The 19820-nt window shown below is 41.9% G+C and overlaps 1 protein-coding gene across 2 annotated transcripts in view; it reads right to left on the bottom strand.

Annotated features, from left to right (window-relative positions):
* The window catches only part of FDFT1 (farnesyl-diphosphate farnesyltransferase 1), a 35173-nt gene that overhangs the window by 4080 nt on the left and 11273 nt on the right, over nt 1-19820 (bottom strand). For both annotated transcript variants that reach the window (XM_023636258.2, XM_001915448.5), the window contains 4 exons: nt 15677-15805; nt 12552-12743; nt 4335-4511; nt 3040-3192 (listed from right to left, as the gene is read on the bottom strand). In XM_023636258.2, coding sequence (XP_023492026.1) covers nt 3040-3192; nt 4335-4511; nt 12552-12743; nt 15677-15805 — 651 coding nt within the window. The remainder of the gene's footprint in view (nt 1-3039; nt 3193-4334; nt 4512-12551; nt 12744-15676; nt 15806-19820) is intronic.

Genomic DNA, 19820 nt, shown 5'->3' with positions numbered 1-19820 from the left:
GAGGGCGGATCTTGAGCAGACAGGAGGGAATGAGTGTGTGGACCTGGGAGTCAGGCCTGCACGCGAGAGGCAGACACAGACAAGAGTGGAGGGAGCTCCCAACGTAGAACCTCGCACTTCCTCACATGGTTAAAGGCGGAGTCAGCTGAGAGTGAGAGGCTGGGACACAGAGCAGTACTTTGCAAACGCTACATTCACAGCAATCCCTGGGGGTCGTGGTAAAGGCAGATTCTGATCCAGCGGTTCCAGTAGGGACGGAGACTCCAGCAAGCTCCCAGGGACGCAGAAGCTGCCGGACAGAGGCCCACACTCTGAGCGGAGAGAATAAATAGGGCTTGAAGAGCATGGCGATGCCCTACATTAACCACAGCGAGAGTGAGACAGGAAACTCCGCCAGCTTGAAAAAGACTGCTCATGCCAAGGAATTAACTTTGGCAGAGAAGGAAATAAGGTTTCTGGCTGTTTGCCTGCGCATTTGTTTCTGTCTCAAAATAGCTGGTTGCACTTCTCCCCAGCTGACAGGTATCTAGGCCCCTTCCAAGCTGAGGCTGCTCCAGAGGACGGAGTGCCCTGAGGAGCAGCGTCCACCTGCTCAGGAGCATCTGGGCTTCGCTCCAACTCTTCTTTTAACCATGAGAGCTGCACAAGGAGATCTTGAAAGTCCCCTGCAGGTGCATTATTGCCTCGACCAGTAAGGCCAGGGACATGACGGAAGAAATGTCTTCCTGTCTTACTGCCAAGGACACACTTGGTCAGTGAGGAGAAATAGGATCAGTGTGAGTACGTGGATGCCAGACAACTTGTAGACGTCATACAAAAAGTTTTAACTTGAAATTTATTTACAAAACGTCCTTAATGCTGACATTGAAATCATTTCCACATTCTATTACTTGAGACTCAGCAATCTTCAGAGATTTTTTTGAATCAAATCAACTTAAGCATTTCTTCCAAAATACCTTGAGTTTCACTGGAGTAACTTGAAACAAAATAACGGATGCCTTAAATCAGGGCTCAGCAAAATTTTTCTTTTCTTTTTCTTTTTTTAAAAAGATTGGCACCTGAGCTAACAACTGTTGCCAATCTTTTTTTTTTCCCCGCTTTTGCTCCTCAAATCCCCCCAGTACGTAGTTGTATATTTTTTAGTTGTGGTTCTTTCTAGTTGTGGCATGTGGGACACCACCTCAGCATGGCCTGACGAGCCGTGCCATGTCCCAACCCAGGATCCGAACCAGTGAAACCCTGGGCCTCCGAATGGGAGCTCCGAGAACTTAACCACTCAGCCACAGGGCGGGGCCCTCAGCGAACTTTTTCTTAAAGGGCCAAAACATATTTTCAGCCTCGTGGGGCACCTCCTGTAGCAGCTACTCAACTCTGCCTCTGTATTGGGGGAGCAGCCACAGACAACATGTAAACAAACAGGTGTGGCTGTGTTCCAGTAAAAACTTATTTACAAAAACGGGGTCAGCCAGCTGTAGTCTGCCTACCCCTGCCCTAAGTCAAACTGTGAATCACAACTAGGATTTAATTCCAGTAGTCAAGAGGAACACTAGAAGTCAAATTTTAATATAGTAATAGAACTGCCTACAACACTTAAAAAATGGCTTTCTAAAATTAGGACTCAGAATAAAACTGCAAAGCTAAAATATTTTCTGAACTACATACTACATAAAACGTTTCTAATTTATATAAAATGGAGAAACTGTGCCTAAAATGGCAGTATTCAGTTTAGAAAGAGTAATTCAACCCCTCAGAATCGTGGTGAACAACAGAGGCTCCAAAGTCAGCCGGACGTGGGTCCAAGTTATAGCTCCAGCCATGGGGTTAGGGCCTCAAGTTTCCTTGATATTAATAGTACCTACCTATTCGGTTGTATGCCAGACACATAGGAAGCCCAAAATAAATGCTGGCTATATGGTTAAGCACACTGTCCTGAGTCTTGGCGGTAGCAATATTTTGGTCAATGGCTGGACACTTTCATCTAGTCACTAAAGGGATTTTAGGACTTTGATAAATGTGGTCTTCTCTTATACCTTCTATAGGTGCCTCTGGTGGCAATGCTGAGGTCCAGAACTTGTCAAAGAGAAGACAGGGAGGAAATACAAGGGGATGTGGTATAGAAATCAGAGGAAATAAGTGTTTTCTAGAACTCTGTTTTGATGAAACTGCTGTTACAAATCACCTCCGTGTAAAGGCACAACCGGGGGCTGGAAGGACAGAGCGATCTACGGACGGCAGTGATCTCTGGGGAGGGAGGCGGGAGGGGTCCTTTTATGCTGTCATGTACTTCTGTAGTATTTCAATCTGCAGTAAGAATACACCTAAGGATGTCGGGGCCTCCACTCACCAGATGGCAGTAGGCACCCCCCGCCCCAGTTGTGACAATCAAAAATGTCTCCAGACATTGCCAAATGTCCCCGGGGAGAGGGAGTAAAACCACCTCCATTTGAGAACCACAGCCCTAAGGCCTGGTGATTAGAGAGTTCCAGCCTCTAAGACAAAGTTCTTTTGAACCTAGTCAGATGTCATACCCTCCACAGCTGGAGATTTGACTCGAACAAGGATGTTTTGTTTATAGGATGGCATTGGCATTTAAAAAATGAGATTTGCATTAGAAAATTTAAAAATAATTGTAACTTGATGGTTTCCCTTTGCTGAAATGCCCTACTGTGGTTTCTCAATTGAGGGCTATAATGTAACAGAAAGTACTGGATTGGGTGTCAGGAAATGTGGACTGGGATCTGAGAGTCACTCAGTCGGACAGTGCATTAGCATACACAGGCTGCAGTTCCACACTCCTCACCCATAAACAATAAGGGTAGGTGGCCTCTAACATCAGGGTACTGTGTGTGCAGCTCAGAACAGTCAGCTCCCTGTGCATATACTTTTTCCTAATAAAGGATACCAACTCTGTCTCTTTACGCCATAACAGAGTGAGCTGTTAGGATCATCTGACATCCAAATACAAAATGTTTAAATACTGACATTATTTAAATCATAAAAACAGCTACAAATTATCCAGGTAGTTAAATAAAAACCCACCTCTTCCATATACTGGTATATTATAGCTTTGACAGCCGGCATATTAGTGGCATCCATCATCAGGGTCACTGCTTGCCCTTTTCGAATCTTCACTACTCCTTTGAACACCTGCTGATTATTATAACAGGCAGCCAAAGTAGCAATGGCCATCACCTACAGGTAATAAGGAGAGAGATAAAACACTGATTCATTTCATGAAAAAAGTAAGAAACAGTGCTGTAAGCAATCAGCATCATAAAAGGTAAGAAAACCTTCTGTGGAATGAGAAAGCGCCAAAGAGCTAAGATGTAACTAACCAGAAAAAACACCCATGAAGAAAGGACGTCAAAACTTTGACTTTTCCCACTCCTCCTTTCTCAACAACACACAGAATAAAGGGGTCTTTGCAGTCTTAAATAACTCTGCAATTCAGCCACAAAAGTTCCTTTTTATTTGGAAAAAACAAACACAAGCCAATGCAACATTTTCCATGCTAGAGCAATGAGTTATTAGATCTGAAAAATATGTCTCAAAATAATATCTGGAAAGAATTTTCTATTTTGTTCTATTTTTCGTACATCGAACATAATCATTACACATTAAAAAATAACATGGGGGGGGAAAAAAGAAAAGGGGAGGGTAGTTTCCCAGCTGAAATGTAAATTATTTCTAGGATAAATGGAAACCTAAGTCAGGCACACAGATTTTAGTTCCAACAACCACTCAAGGTTGGTCCTTAGAACAAGACCAAACCAAGTTTCCAAATCAGTTAAATCCTATGACTTTCTTCACTTATTTGAGTTAAAAATTGAAGTAATTGGGAAAGGCATTTAAAAAGTGTAGTCTTAGAATATTGAGGGGCTAAGTCCATAGGATCAGGTTCTAGTAAAAAGGAGAGTGGTGCTTCATTAAGACCTTTATTGATAACAGCTTCACCTACACGAAGCACTCAGCACTGCCATAAATCCAGGCCAAAGCCCTATTCAGCACTGCCATAAATCCAGGCCAAAGCCCTATATTTAATTGTGAGGATAAGGATCTAACTAGTTCAGAATAGTTAATGGAAGAAAAGTTCTGGAAGGTTCTGGAAAGGAGCAGACTTAACCTCGAGGCTGAGTGCGGTGGTTGTGGGGCAAAGGGGAGGTGTTGTGGAACACTGTTTGCCCCCCAGCAAAAGAAAATAAAGTCATCTTTTTAAGGAACCATATCCTTGAATACAGCAGACCAAAATAGTAAAGGCATTTTATCCACCCCCATCACACCATTCCCTTTAGCCTCTGCTTCCCATATACAACAAGAATAGCCCCATTCCAAACCTGTGGAATAGCGCAGAAGTTAAAAACACTTTGGTTTCTAAGTCTTGAAAGGTAGGTGATGACATCTGGGATGTGGTGTAGGGTGTTGGTTATAAGTTCGTTCAGGCATTGCACGGCCGAGTCAATATTCTCTGGCTTAGCAAAATCACTCAACTTCTTCACATACTTGCTCCAAACCTAGACAGATAAGTTTAAAAAACAAGTCAACATGTGCACAGGGGAAGAATGTACAAGTAATATGAAAGGACTGTCACTGAATAAAAACTATGATACCCAGTAAAGTCTTCCTTAGCTGCTGACTTATCTTTCACCAAAACCAAGTCATTTTAAGCTCCATGCAATGGCTATTTATGATTACCAGTCAAGGTCTAATTACAACCTAAGAGTAAGCTCAGTATTTGGGGAAGTCCCTTTGGGACAATTAGTGCACCATGTACCAATCAATATTTTGATGCCCTCAGACTAAAGAGACCTCCTGTTATTCAGAGGGCATTAGTCTACTCCTGGAAAATAACCAGATATATACAAAATCAGCTACAACAGTGTTGCAAGCTACACATTAAACATTCTCAAGATGGCTAGGCCTCAGAATATTAATGATCAACTTTACATTCCCAATTCTGATAAGAATGCTGCTGAACGAGCATATGGGGAAGAGCTGGGGCTACACTGTAAGAACACTACCTCTTGGAATCTCAGCACCTTGAAAGTGAAATAACATCCTTAACTCCAACAGCAGCATTGGCTTGATGATTTTTAATATTATTTAAAGGATTCTCTGAAGCTAGAAAATAACTTACTTTTATTCTTGGGTAATCCTTAAGCTTCCTAAAGAATAACACTCATGGTAACTTTATACACCTCCCAAAATAAATGACTAGGCCTAGAAGAATTAGGAGATTCTATGGAAAGTCAAATTTGTTACCCATTCTGAATTCGCACCTAAACCCACTCAGGCTGACGGTACTAGATGGTTCTGCAGAAGCTGGAGAAAACCCCTATGTATCCAACCACAGCTTCAACAGTTAGTGACATTTGGCCAATCTTATTCCAGCTATATACCCCCTGCCCTAGCCCCAGGACTATTTTAAATTAAAGCCTTGATATATCATTTTATCCACAAATAGCTCAGCAGGAATTTCTAAAAGACTTAGAACCTTTCTTGTACATACAAGACCTCTTATCACACCTAAAAATTAACAGTAAATATTTAATACAAAATATTCAGTGTTCAAACCATTGCATTGTCTAAATTTTTTTTCCACTTGGTTTGTTCAAATAAGGATCTAAACAAGATCCATATATTGCATTTGGTTCATGTCACACAGGGTCTCAATTAGGTCTATTCTGCTCAATTTTTATTTCACTCCTCAATGTGGGGCCCAGCGGAAGAGAGTCCTGACTGGTCAGTGTCCAGTTCAAGGGGGCTGGTCCATGGAGCTCCTGCAGGCGTTGCATGGCTCCTGTGGACTCACCCACTGCTGAGGAAGAAAGTCCTCTCCCCGTTCCACCTCATCTTCTCCAATGGGCCCGCCCCGCTGTCCAGTGAACACCTGTTGGCTCTTTGGGGGCCTCTCCCGTTCTCAGGCCTCTTAGACATGCTGGTGCCAACCTCTGCCTTCTCCCACGCGGACTCCGGCAGCACGCTGGCACTGTGTGTGCTGCTGGCGTTTTGTCTGCATCCACTTGGGTTCTGGGGTTCCTAGGGATGCTCTGTCACTCAGTGCTTTTGTACATGTTGTCCATGGGCCGGGTTTTGGGTATGCTTCTTTTAGTTTTTTTGTTGAGTTGTTTCATCTTTTTTTGTGAGAATTTGGGAAAATCCAAAAGCTATGCTGCTGTCACCACTACTACCATTTTCACAAAATCCAAAATTCTAGCTGATAAATCCAGAAAGGATGATAGAATTAGGATACTACCATGTGGCATCTCCAATGACAATGGTTCTAGGCAGTGACCACCAAGGAAAAGAAAAAGAACCACTACTCGTAAGGAAAAGAAAATTAAGTGTTCATTAGATTTTCAACAGCCAGTCTTTAAAGCAGAAGAAAACAGGGTACCACATGTAAGATACTAAAAAATGTGAGCTAAAAACTTCATATCCAGAAAAACTGACCTTCAAATATAAAGGACCTAAACTATTATCAATACATATAAACCTGGGGAGTTGTTATCCTCATGGGTCTTTCCAGAGCACAAGCCTCAGACAACCAAAAGGACTAGAGACATCAACATAAAGACTGGTCGTGAGCATAAAATTAAGACTAAATAAGGGGGGAAAAGGAGATATTATAGTATGTAATGGCTATCTGATCTGACAATTTAGATATAAATACAACCATAAAAAATAGGAATTAGGGCCAGCCCCAGGGGCCCAGTGGTTAAGTTCAGTGTGCTCTGCTTCAGCAGCCTCGGTTTGGTTCCCGGGCATGGACCTACACGGCTCTGTTAGTGGCCATGCTGTGCTGGTGGCCCGCAAAAAATAGGGGAATACTAAAAAATAGAGGAAGACTGGCATGAATGCTAGCCCAGGGCGAATCCTCCTCAGCCAAAAAGAAAAAAAGGAATTAAACTAGCACATGCAAAAAAACATTTTCGATTGTTTTCAGTAATCACACTTGGTGATAATAGCATTAGTATCACTATTCAGAGACTGCAGGATTTGTAATGTGGGAAAAAAGCAAGTGAATACTTATGGGATATACTAATTCTATCATCTCCTATTTCCCTGAGGAATATGAATCTTGATAAGGAAGAAGTGAGGGAGAGATCTAATACAAAAGAGATTATATTAACAATCCTATAGTCCTGAGTTTGAATGGGAAATATCACTATAAACTTACCAGGTATTTTAGCTTTAAACTAAACACACACACACTGACCACCCTGAGAGCAATGCGTATCCTAGTGCCCACGTGTGGTCTTCAGTACCATTTCCCATTAAAAGAACCAGATGAGACCAGATCTCAGGCGAAGAATGCACAAAATCAGCTCAGAACATCTTGACATATGCCAAATGGCAAGGAAGCCATCAAAGACTATTAGGGTCCCATCAAGAGAACTCAGGAGCCAACGTGAACCTTCTGCTGACCAAAGAAGTGAAATTTTGTGCTTTCATCATGCGAATAATTGCAATAGATCGAACTCAATCAAATATGTTTTAATCCATGAGTTTATAATGATAACAAAAAAATACCTAATTGGTCACCTTCTGAGGATAAGAGAAAACCAATTGATTATCTTAAAAGCTGGGAAAACAAAACATCAAGTATATATACTGTTTCCCCTACATGAACTGTACCACTTAGTAACCAAATAGTAGATGAGGGGAGGCATCTCCTTATAAAATCAGTCCAGCTAATAAATGAAAACAAAATTAATGGAACTAAAAATTTATTATTTTATGCCATAGAATTGAAAGTCCCAAAATAAACTCTCACATTTCAGGTCAGCCGATTCTCAGCTAGGGTGCTAAAATAATTCAACAGGTAAAGAACAGTCTTTTTAACTAATAGTACTGGGACAACTGGACATCCATGCAAAAAAACGAAGTTGGACTCCTACCTCACACCATATACAAAAAATTAACTCAAAATGGATCAAAGAACTAAATGTAAGAGCTAAAACTATAAAACTCTTAGAAGAAAATGTAAGCATAAATCTTCATGATCTTAGATTAGGCAATGGTTTCTTATATATGATACCAAAAGCACAAGAACAAGAGAAAATCAATAAATCGAACTTCATCAAAATTAAAATCTTTTGTGCTTCAAAGGATGTCATCCAGAAAGGAAGAAGATAACCCATAAAGTGGGAGAAAATATCTGCAATTCATCCATCTGATAAAGGACTTGTATCCAGAGCATAAAAAGAATTATTATAATTCAATAACAAAAACACAAACAACACAATCAAAATATCTGAAAGCATTTTAGTAGTATTCAGTAAAAGCATCTGAATAGATATTTCTCCAAAGAAAATGCACAAATGGCCAATAGCTGTATGAAAAGATGCTCCACATCATTAGCCATCAGAGGTTGCAAATCAAAACCACAATGAGATATCACTTCATACCCACTAGTAAGGCTATAACCAAAAAGATAGATAACAGGGAGAGAGGAACAGGAAGTTAAGTGTTTAATAGGTACAGAGATTCTGTTCGGGATGATGAAAAAGCTCTGGAGATAGATGGTGGTGATGGTTGCACAATATTGTGAGTGTACTTAACACCACTGAGCTGCATACTTAAAAACAGTTAGAATGGTATATTTTATATTATGTACACTTTACCATCTATAGTTAAAAAAGTGTACAGTAAGCATTGGCAAGGATGTGGAGAAACCGGAACCCCATACACTGCTGGTAGGACTGTAAAATGGGGCAGCCACTGTGGAAGACAGTCTGGCAGTTCCTCAAAAGGTCAGAGTCGCTGTGCGAACCAGCGATTCCTCTCCTAGGTACATATCCAAGAGAAATGAAAACATATGTCCACACAGAACCTTGTATACAAATGTTCACAGCATTATTAACAATGATCACGTGGAAACAACCCAAATATTCCTCAACTGATGAATGGACAAATAAAATGTGGCATATCCATACAACTGAATATTATTTGGCAATAAAAAGGAATGAAGCACTGGTACACACTGTCACACGGATGAACCCTGAAAACATCATGCTAAGTGAAAGAAGTCAGTCATGTAAGACCACCTATGACACGAAAGGTCCAGAACAGGCAAATCTACATGGACAGAAAGTAGACTGTTGGTGAGGGCTGGAGAGTGGCCGTCAGGGGAAAATGGACGCCGACTGTCAGTGAGCATGGGGTTACTTCTAGGGTAACGAAATGTTCTAAAATTGATTATGGTGACAGTTGCACAACTCCATGGATATCCTAAAAACCACTGAAAACTTTAAAAGGGTGAACTACATGGTATGTGAACCATATCTCAATAAAGCTGTGATAAAAAATTACTATTTTGCAGGGGCCGGCCCGGTGGTGCAGCAGTTAAGTTCGCATGTTCTGCTTCGGCGGCCTGGGGCTTGCTGGTTCGGATCCCAGGTGCAGACCTATGCACCGCTTGGCAAGCCATGCTGTGGCAGGCATCCCACATATAAAGTAGAGGAAGATGGGAACAATGTTAGCTCAGGGCTAATCTTCCTCAAAAAAAAAAAATTACTATTTGCAAGCCTAATAATTAACAGAACGAGGCATGAAGCATAATGACTGCTAACAGCAAAAGTGGGCAAAAATCAGACATTATGTGCCTCTTGATAAAAGAACAAACCACCAAATCTCTCATCGAGGTGCATGTCTGCTTTTCCTTCATTTTGATTTAGATTTAAACATCTATGATGTGTTTCTATCAATTACAGTTTTTGTTCTTTTTGATACTCAAACTATTCCACATGTGGCCAGAGAAAGCCCCTTCAAATTGGCTCCTTTTCACCCAGTCTTTGGCAGCTCGCTTCATCCTGGTGTGACATGATGTCCCAAGCTCATCTTGTATATTTCCTGCCCCTCCTATTCCTCAGGTTCCTTTTAGTGAGAAATGGTATCAAAAGACCACAATTGGGGGCCAGCCCAGTGGCACAGTGGTTAAGTTTGCACACTCTGCTTCGGCAGCCCAGGGTTCATGGGTTCAGATCCCAGGTGTGGACCTACACACTGCTCATCAAGCCATGCTGTGGCAGCATCCCACATACAAAATAGAGGAAGATGGGAACAGATGTTAGCTCAGGGTGACTCTTCCTCACACACACACACACAAAAGACCATAACCGGAACACCACAGGTACACTTTACTATTGGGTTTGGTCATTGTTTCTACACCTTTAAGAAGATAGAGCTAGACTTTTTTTTTTTTTTGACAGAAACCATATCATAAATTCATATCAATATTTCCAATTCAACTTAAGATTATGGGAGTTTTTGCTTAACTTTATTGTTTTATATTTGTATCTTTTACTTTAGACTGAAAATTTTTTTTCTTTAAAGATTTTTTTAAATTTTTCCTTTTTCTCCCCAAAGCTCAGTGGTAATAGTTGTCTATTTTTAGTTGTGGGTCCTTCTAGTTGTGGCATGTGGGACGCCACCCCAGCATGGCCTGATGAGCGGTGCCATGCCCGTGCCCAGGATCAGAACCAGTGAAACCCTGGGCTGCCAAAGCGGAGCACTTGAACTCAACTACTCGGCCACGGGGCCAGGCCCTAGACTGAAAATCTTGATTCCTAATGATATGAATACAATTATCTATTTGCTTTATGCTACAACCTTCTATAATAGTTTCAGTATTTCAATATGATTACTGAAATCATTTTATTACTTTTTGGGTTTTCCTTCCTTTTAAACTATACACGCTGTTGTGCACCTTGCTTTTTTCACTTAATAACAGAACCTGGAGATCACTGCATAGTGGTACAGTGCTTTTGTGCTCCACTGGGTGGATATACCATGGTTCATTTCATCTGTCCTGTATGGAGGGACATCTGTGTTATTTATTGCAGACGATGCTGTGGGCAGTAACCTCCCAGAATCACCATTTGCCACAGTGCTCACCCCAGGGTTGTACCACTGCGCATACGGGGCTGTTGCCCTGGTCTTGCTTAGGGCTTATCAAACTCATGACTATTTGCCAAACTGATGTGAGAAATGCTATCTTACGGTTCTTTTTTTTTTAAAGCTATCTGAACTGACATTTATTAAACACTCTAGGCTAGAAGTTGACTTCATTTTATTTACACCACTATCCTGTGGTATAAAGCAAGCTATGCTATTTTATGTAAGAGGGAAGTGAAACGCCTGCAGGCCTGCAGAGCTGGTGCTCGTGAACAGCACCGGGCGACATGCCCGTCTGAGAGGCAGCGTGGCACGGTGGAGAGACGCCAGGCTGGCACCCGGAGACTGAGGCTTCCCTTCCAGGGCAGCCACTGAGTCACGGGGGCTCCTTAGTCAAGCCTCTACTCTTCTCTGAGCCTTGGGGTCAGTGGAGGGGCGGTCAAGAGCTGTTTCTCAGCCCTGGCTGCACGTTAGCATCACCTGGGAAGCTTGAAAATCTCTATGTCTGAGCTTGGGGTAGTGTTTTGTTTTATTTTAAAGATTTTATTTTTCCTTCTTCTCTCAAATCCCCCTGGTACATAGGAGTGTATTTGTGGGTCCTTCTAGCTGTGGCATGTGGGATGCTGCCTCAGCATGGCTTGACGAGTGGTGCCACATCTGCGCCCAGGATTCGAACCAGCAAAACCCTGGGCCACCGAAGCAGAGCGCACAAACTCAACCACTCGGCCACGGGGCAGGCCCCTCAGGATAGTTTTAATATGATTGTCTCTTATTAGGAGTAGGACTGATCATTTTTTCAGATGTTTAAGGATTATTTGCATCTTTCTGTGAAGATCTGTTCTTATCTCTTTGCCCATTTTTCTCCAGGGCACTGGGCCTTTTTTCTAACTTCTAGCAGTTCTTTTTATATGGGGATATTAACCCTTTATCTACAGTATAAGCTGCAAATATTTTCCCCACTTTGTCCCTTCTCTTTTTTCACTTTAAAACCATTTGGTTTTAGGAAACCAACCATTTTATGGAAAGTACAAGGTAAATACTAAAGTAAAATCAGGAAATAGTCATATTTTCTAGCTTTCCTTCCAAATAAAATCAATGTCAAAGCCTTTCCTTTCCCTGTCCCTTTTTGAATTAAGTCAGAGATCAACTCCTATCTCTTATAACGGACATCTGTAGTTTTTGCCTCACTAGCATCCTTTCCCCCTTCTTGGCAAAGAAGCCTTCTTTCTTAGGGGGAGTCTACTCCATGTGTGCTGGGCAGACATAATCCAGGTGTAGACAGATACTCAGCCCTCTGGCTACAGTAAATGATTAAGGGATGGGCAGAGGAACCAGGTCCTACCAACCAGGCCTTGCTAAGGACTTTTTTGTTAAGCTAGTAGGTTTTGAGTCATAGGATGACATACTCACCACTTGGGGAAAGCCTGTCCAAGAGACAGAAAGTAAGGAGACAGAGCCTGACTACATAGTCTGAACCTCTAGGTTCAGCCAGTCTACCTGGAGCAAACTAAACCTTCACCACATTTTAGACATTCTCTTACGTTGCCTAAGGTAGTTTGAGTTGCGTTCCTGTCACTCGTAACCAAAAGAGTTTAATGGTTTATTTTCAGAGAGTGTTTAAAATTATTTTTCCCCAAATCCCCTGAATGTGTTACCTCTTGAGGCCAAAACTCTCTTCCTTCTCGCTGGTCTTCCAGATAATCACGAATGATGTTTGTCTTCTGCAGAAACAAGCCCATAGAGTTGGCACGCTCTAAGTCTTCACCAACTAAGGGGTCTTCTAACTCTGAGGCCGAGAACAGACGGGAGAGGCCAATTCCCACCAGCCCGGCAACATAGTGACAGTACTGTAAAAGATTATTTTTAAAGTACTTTAATAATGAAATTTTTACTAAAATGGAAACGCTAGAGATCATTAGCTACAAAAAAACACAGGTTCCAAACAGAATGTATAAGATCTCATTTTGATTGAAAAACACAAATATATACTATATACATGTAAGGAGTAAAAAATGTCAAGAAGGATGTGCACAAAAGATTTAACAAAAGTGATCTCTGGCTAGTTGATGTTTTTATTTTTTTACTTGTATTTTCTATATTTCTACAATGCACATGCACTGCTTCTAGAATAAAAGGTTATTGAAACACTAAACTAGTACAGTAAACTTTTTGATATACAAAACTTGAAGTGAAGACAATGAGGGAATAAGGAATATTTGAATAGAAACTAGAATTCTAAGTAGAGTTTAATCTTGAAGACATTTCCAGATCTGGCAGTGTCTCAAAATCCTCACGTAGAACAGAGCACTGCCATTATGTTCTTGACACTGTTTAGAGCACTCTGCAGTCAATCCTCACAAACTTCTTATGAGGTACATACCATTATCACCATTTTATAGATGTGGAAACTGATGCACAGAGAGGTCAATTACCTGGCCCAAGATCACTCATCTAGAAAGTCAGAGGCCAGGGGTTCAAAGCCAGGTAGTCTGGCTTAAGAGGCAGGCTTTAACAACTTTGCCAAAACTCTCTCTCTCTCTCTCTCAAAAGAGACCTTAGTAAACATAATTCTTAATTGCCAAGGAATTTTCTTCCAGGGGCCGGCACCGTGGCTCAGCGGTTCAAGTTCCATGCACTCCACTTGGGCGTGGGCAGGGTTCACAGGTTTGGATCCTGGGTGCGGACCTACTCCACTCATCAGCCATGCTGTGGAGGCATCCCACAAACAAAGTAGAGGAAGACTGGCACAGATGTTAGCTCAGGGCGAATCTTTCTCAAGCAAAAAAAGAGGAAGATTGGCAACGGATGTTAGCTCAGGGTGAATCTTCCTCACCAGAAAAAAAAGAAAAGATTTTTTTTCCCATAAAAGTGGTTTGTCAAAGCTGCCCTCCCCTGAAAAGAGTATTTCAAGACAACTTAATGGAATACTTATAAAATGAAGGCCCAATGGGCCATCTAAGAATGAAGAGTCATTAAAGAAGGTACGCTCTGGAGCAGAGTTAGCAAAGACCACAAAGCAAAGAGTACCTCTAGTTAAAAGCAATACAAAGCCAGAGACTAATCAAGGGGCACAATGAGATGGCAAAGAGAAAGCACTTGAACTATGTTCCAGGAGAGGAAGAATCTGGAAGGAGTGAAGATGTGCTGAAATTAGACAGAGAGAAATGAGCCTTGGACAAATACAAGAAATTTAAAAAGAATTAATTGAAATTGAAAAACATTAGTACATCACAGTGCTGTCCAAAGAAAAGCCTATTTTTATTTTAAGATAACAGTTCTTCGGGTAGAAATACTCCTAGAATGGAAGTATTTATCTTCCTCCAAAGTTGAAGGGAAAAAATATCTTTAAAAATATTCTATTTTATCTGATCAGAACTTCTGTTCAACAACCCGTAATTAAGCTTCCTGAACAGATCTGCACAGCAGGAAAGGAGTTACTATGAGATAACCAGGGCTGGTCTTGGGCAGGAGGAGTTTCACTTGAAGTTTAAATTCATAAACTGATATTCCAGCAGCAGTCACACGCATGCTCACTGGGGAGCATAAACCAGTAGCTCCAAAGAAGCTGCCATTGAGTTTTGAGGCTTGAAGGATTAAGAGGCTAAACTTTGGATCTACTCTCACTCAGTGAATATGCAGCAGTGTCTCTTGTGAGATCCTAACCTAAACAGTATTAAAGATACAAAATACGTAGACAATTTAGATGTTTTATGTCTCCACTTCCATTGGGGTGATGAATTAGTCTCACAAACCCATTCCAATGGAAAATGGGCAAGACTCTTCGCCCCTATCTTGCATTTTGATGTTCAGTTTAGTCCTCATAGTCGATTAGGTTACTCTGTCTAGACAAGCACTCTCTTCCAGGCCCATACTCCTACCAATATCCTACGCGGCTGCAGGTCAGGAATAACCTCTGACCAAATAAAGGTCATTAAATTTTATTTGCCACATCACCTGCTCTCATAGCCCTTTCTAGCTACTCTGTCTCCTCAGGAAGACAGCCTCACCCATGTAGGGTATCCCACAGCTCATCCTCACATGTATTCATTTATAACCAGCATACGAATCAGGAGAGGGGTGTCACGAAACTTGGAACATCTCTTGTTGTCCTATTTCTTAAGGAGATGCTGGGAAAGGAAGAAGTAAGGTATTAGAGAGGCACTCACTCCTCAGCATAACACACCTATGATCCAAAGTTAACACCTCTGGATTCTCACGAACCTTTCCTATTTCTAAGGAAACAGACGCATAATATAATTTAACAGGGTAACTGATAATTATTTCTCCTAAGTAAATGGGGCCAAGCTACACTGAGTTCAAAAGCAATCTTATGTTAAGATGGAACTGGAAATGACTCAGATCCTAAGGTACCTAGACATACACACATACTCGGTAATGGAAAGGAAAAAAATAACAAAAAACATGTTTTTAAGATTTGAAAATTACTGATATCTCTATATAACATAAAGTAACTTGGCCACTTACCTAAAATTTCACAGCAAGTCGAAGACACTTTTATAAGCTTAATGACTGTACCTCTGGGACAAGTTATATCTACTTCAGCTTAACGGTAAACTCTCCAGGGCCTGGGTTATTTCAAGTATTAAACTAGAAGCCCCTATTAAGTGTTTACGATGAGACATTCAAGCTAAATAGACGGGTTGTAAAACCAGAAAACCCAGAACTGGTGGACACCTTTGCCCTTGTTCTGAACTTCGCGATGAGTCCTGCCAGCCCTGTCTTAGGCACCACACACCGACAATGCTTTACGGACACTAACCTTGTCCCACTCCCGTTCAGATGTCACGTGCTTATCCAAAAACTCCGCCATCCCATATCCCATTTTCCGGCAAATGTCAACAATCACTGTTTGGTATTTCTCAGCCAGATTTCGAAACTCGAGGGAGATCTGAAATGGAGATCATAAAAAGACAGAAAGAATGAAATATGTATTTACACTGGGAACCAACATGGTACCTATGGATCATAAAGCAAAGCATAGCAGAACTCGTTATCAAGACTCCCAATGATTCATCTATAAGCCTAACATCTAGGTTATCACCGTTGTCTACATTTTAAATACTAAACTCAGCAAACTTTATAAATATTAAAATAGAAGGGTCTAAAAATGGTAAAGTTCCTAGATTCAAAAGAAGATTCAATGTCTTACTATACACTCATCTTGCCAATGCATAATAAATGAGATGCTTTCACATACAACTGGGCATTTAATGGTAAGAATTTTAGGAAAGGCCTCATTTCAGATAGACCTCATGACAGGGAAGATTCCCGCGTGCAAACATCATCGAGCACGTCCTACGGAACAAGTGCTGTCTGGGCACCGGGGATACACAGCCGGGAACGACCAGAAACTCACGTAAAGTAATTTATATTCTATCGAGGAGATTAGCCAACCATTTTCTATCATCAGTCCCCAAATTTATAGCACCTAAGTTATAGCGTCTCCCCCACGATAAGGCTACACTTTTTAATTCCTTCAACAACTCAACTTAGCTCAATTTGAAGCATAGTACCCAACATTTTTCTTCAGAGCCCAAGCTCCAATGCAAAACAGTAGGACTGATGTTTTTAAAATTCATTGCTACTGCACAAATATGTTATTGAAGTTCAAAGAAGTGTTTATAGATGATCAAAATACAATACAAAAACACCATGGAACTTCTTAAATAAAATGCTACAAAATATTAAGAGCCAACGCATGATACTGAACACAGTGAGCAGACTTCGTTAAACACCAAAAGTGTGAGAGATACTTGGTCTGTGTTGACAGAAAGGTGAGAAAAACTTTCTCAGGAAACACCTAAATTTGAGGACCTGAGGGAAAAGCAGCTGGCTGCAGGGCACTGATGGGATTCAGAAGCCTAACTAGTTTAGGATTACTCCGAGGAGTATCGACTGTTAAACCCATAAAATCAATCCAACCTTTCCAGAACAGCTGTTCCAACATAAAGCCAAAAGGTAACACCTATAGTTACCAAGAGAGCGACTCTCCCGAAGATTACCTGAATCCCTGAGTCTCCCTGGGATCCCGCTCTTTCCACAGATCCCTGGCCGGGTCAGTTCTATTTATAAGAAAGGAAAGGCCAGGGAGGCGGGGGAGGAGGAGCAGCTTAGACTCTTAAAAACAAACACTCCAAAGTAAACACTTCACTGCTGAATATGAACCATCCCTGGCAACAACTCTTTGGCACTTATTACATAATTATATAATTCAAAAAATGAAAAAAATAGCTGGGGAAGAGCGACAATGAAGAGTTCTGTGTTTTCCCAGAAACCCGAGGGAGGAGGGAGAGCACTGCGGACTCGCTCCACACTCAGCGCCATGTTCCCTAGACTAACAGTGACTGCCGAATGGAGTGGGCCAGGATGGCCCTGTGCTGCCCGTCTGGGTAAGTCTGTTTCACAACCACAGTTGATTTCTACGTCCTTGGGTCACTCTCTGGTGGCCCCAAGTCCATGAAGGAAGGATCCCAGGGTGAGTCCACGAGGATAAGGGAGAGAGGCCACATCCCAAGGAGGGCGCAAGGGTAGTGTGATGCTTCCATTAACCTGTAAATAAAAATTCTCCTCATAAACCTTGGGCTGTTATGATCAAAACACTGGGTCACTCTACCTTCACGTACATGTGGAGTTTTATTTTTAACCATTTTTTAAAAGGGGCAGTACAGTACAGCAGTGATTAAACACAAGGGTTCTGGAGTCAGACCTTTTGGATTTGAATCTTGGTTCTGTCAATTAACTTCACAGGTGATTTCAGGCAAGGTCCTTAAGACTCTTGTGCCTCAGAGTCTTGTATCCTCATCTACACGAAATGTGGATAACAGCACATCACATAGATTACCTGTTAAAACTACACTAATATAAAATAATATAAATGGTAAATCAATAATGAAATATATTTTATAACTAAGTCATAGCTCAATAAATATATGCTATTATTGCTATTATCATTTAAAATACTCTGTTATTAGAGGTAGATCTCTAAGACTACTAGTTTCTACTAGTACCAGATGAAAAAGATATACTCTAATTAATCCATAAGATACAATGAGAGGTCTAGAAAGCCGACTCTAAATGATATCAACTAACGACCACTAAGGCATAAAGCGCCAGGGTCACCCTCAATGCAGGCCGACTGTGCGTGGAGAAAGAGTCCACCTGGTTAGCACACTCTAAGCTTAGCCCTAATTCCGTGGGGCCTGGGAAAAGGGCACAAGAGGGGGCCCACATACCAAATGGCTTGAAATTTAAAAATGATCGATCAAGCTAGTAACTCTTCTCCTGCCTTGACAAACACACCTTCATAACAACCTGCAGGACTCACGTGTGAATTTAAAACGCCTGGGCTCTCGGACTTTTGTTCCAAAATGCAGCAGGGCCAAGACTGCGGATCCCCACTGCCGACCCACCCTTCCCTTCCCACCGCAGCTGTCCGGCACTGGGAGGAGGGATCTCTCACTCATGTGTAAGGACACCTCAGCCTGCAGGGCCCTGCTTCATCCACAACCCTCTGAACAGCCGTCCTTGGCCGCTCTCAGGCCTAGGGACACTGTCACTGGTGCACGGCCCACCTTGGAGGAGAGGGGCCTGAGGAAACAGACTGTGGACCCTGGAAGTGGGCTCAGGGAATTAGGGGCAAGCAATTCCAGATACCCAGGACATGGTCTAGAAGGGGAGCCACCTAAGCTCCAGGTGGGCACACTCCCATAGCCCCAGGAACCCCTCACGCTTTCGAGGGTGAAGAGGCCCAGAGTGGGGCCCTTTAAAGTAAGGGGCCAGGCGGAGGGGCCCTCCTTGCCTCACTTTGTGTGAGGCCAAGCTATCTGTCCTGCCCTAGGACCCAGGCAAAAACTGACTGTACACCTAACCCCAGGCAACTGCTTCACCCTTCAAATTGTGCATCTCATCTCAAGGAGATGCTGGGATGGGTCAGCATATACACAAACCAGTCCTTAAGATTAAGGCACCAGAACTTCCATAAACTCCTATCTCAAGCTGAATCACACACTGAAAGGACCTCAACTCAAGGATCTTAAAATTACACTCCCACAAAACACGCAGCTTCACGTATTTCATCTTCATAAGGATATAAAAGGTTAACAGGAGCAGAACAGTGATGCCCGGCCTGTGCTTTGTGCTGCCCTTTACTCCACCAGGGGCAAGTCTGCCTTCAGGAGGGTAGCATCTGCCTGCTCTCTAACCCTACCACCCAAAAGAGGAAAACATGGATTTAATGTTCAAACTGAAACTTGCCAGAACAATGTGCTGTTTTTCCATTGGAATGCTGTATTTATAAAGGAAGAGACTTAGGTTTTGTAACCATATTGGAATACTGTCTAAAAACTTACTAGCTATACTTGCAAAATGATTTTAGCATTCACACATTTTCATATTCTCTCATTTTTGCTGAGTAGATAGGGCTGCCTTGATTTTTAAAATACCTATTACATTCATCCCATGACCAGAAAGTATTTAATTGGTATGAACGTACTCAATTAGGAAGTAGTTTGGGAGGTTGTCCTTGTTTTCGGAGGCTTTAGCTAGAATACATAGTTAATTTTTTAAAGTGAGACTACACTTCAATTACCAATGGGAGGGAGCCTGTTTGCAGCATTTCCTCTGCTTCAGCAGTTGCAAAAGCTTCTGAACGAATGTCCATGGGTTTCCAGTCAGAGGGAATCCATCCTCTGGCCCTGTGAGAGGTGCCCTGTGAGAGCCAAATCACCGGTACCTTCTCCAGGTGAGAGTTCTTAATCCTCCTCCAACTATTCTTTACAGATTCTTTCTTTCTTCTTTTGTATCACACTGTGTCAACTACGCCTAATTATTCTCGAGATTTTTTCCTTTGGTTTGTATTGTACTGTAACGTATTTTTGGTTTTGACACTGAAGATGTGACCTCAG

The sequence above is a fragment of the Equus caballus genome, chromosome 2, assembly GCF_041296265.1.
Source record: "Equus caballus isolate H_3958 breed thoroughbred chromosome 2, TB-T2T, whole genome shotgun sequence".
NCBI classification, from domain to species: Eukaryota; Metazoa; Chordata; class Mammalia; order Perissodactyla; family Equidae; genus Equus; species Equus caballus.
The sequence above is the reverse complement of the archived record's forward strand: the minus strand, read 5'-3'. Positions and strand labels throughout refer to the sequence as shown.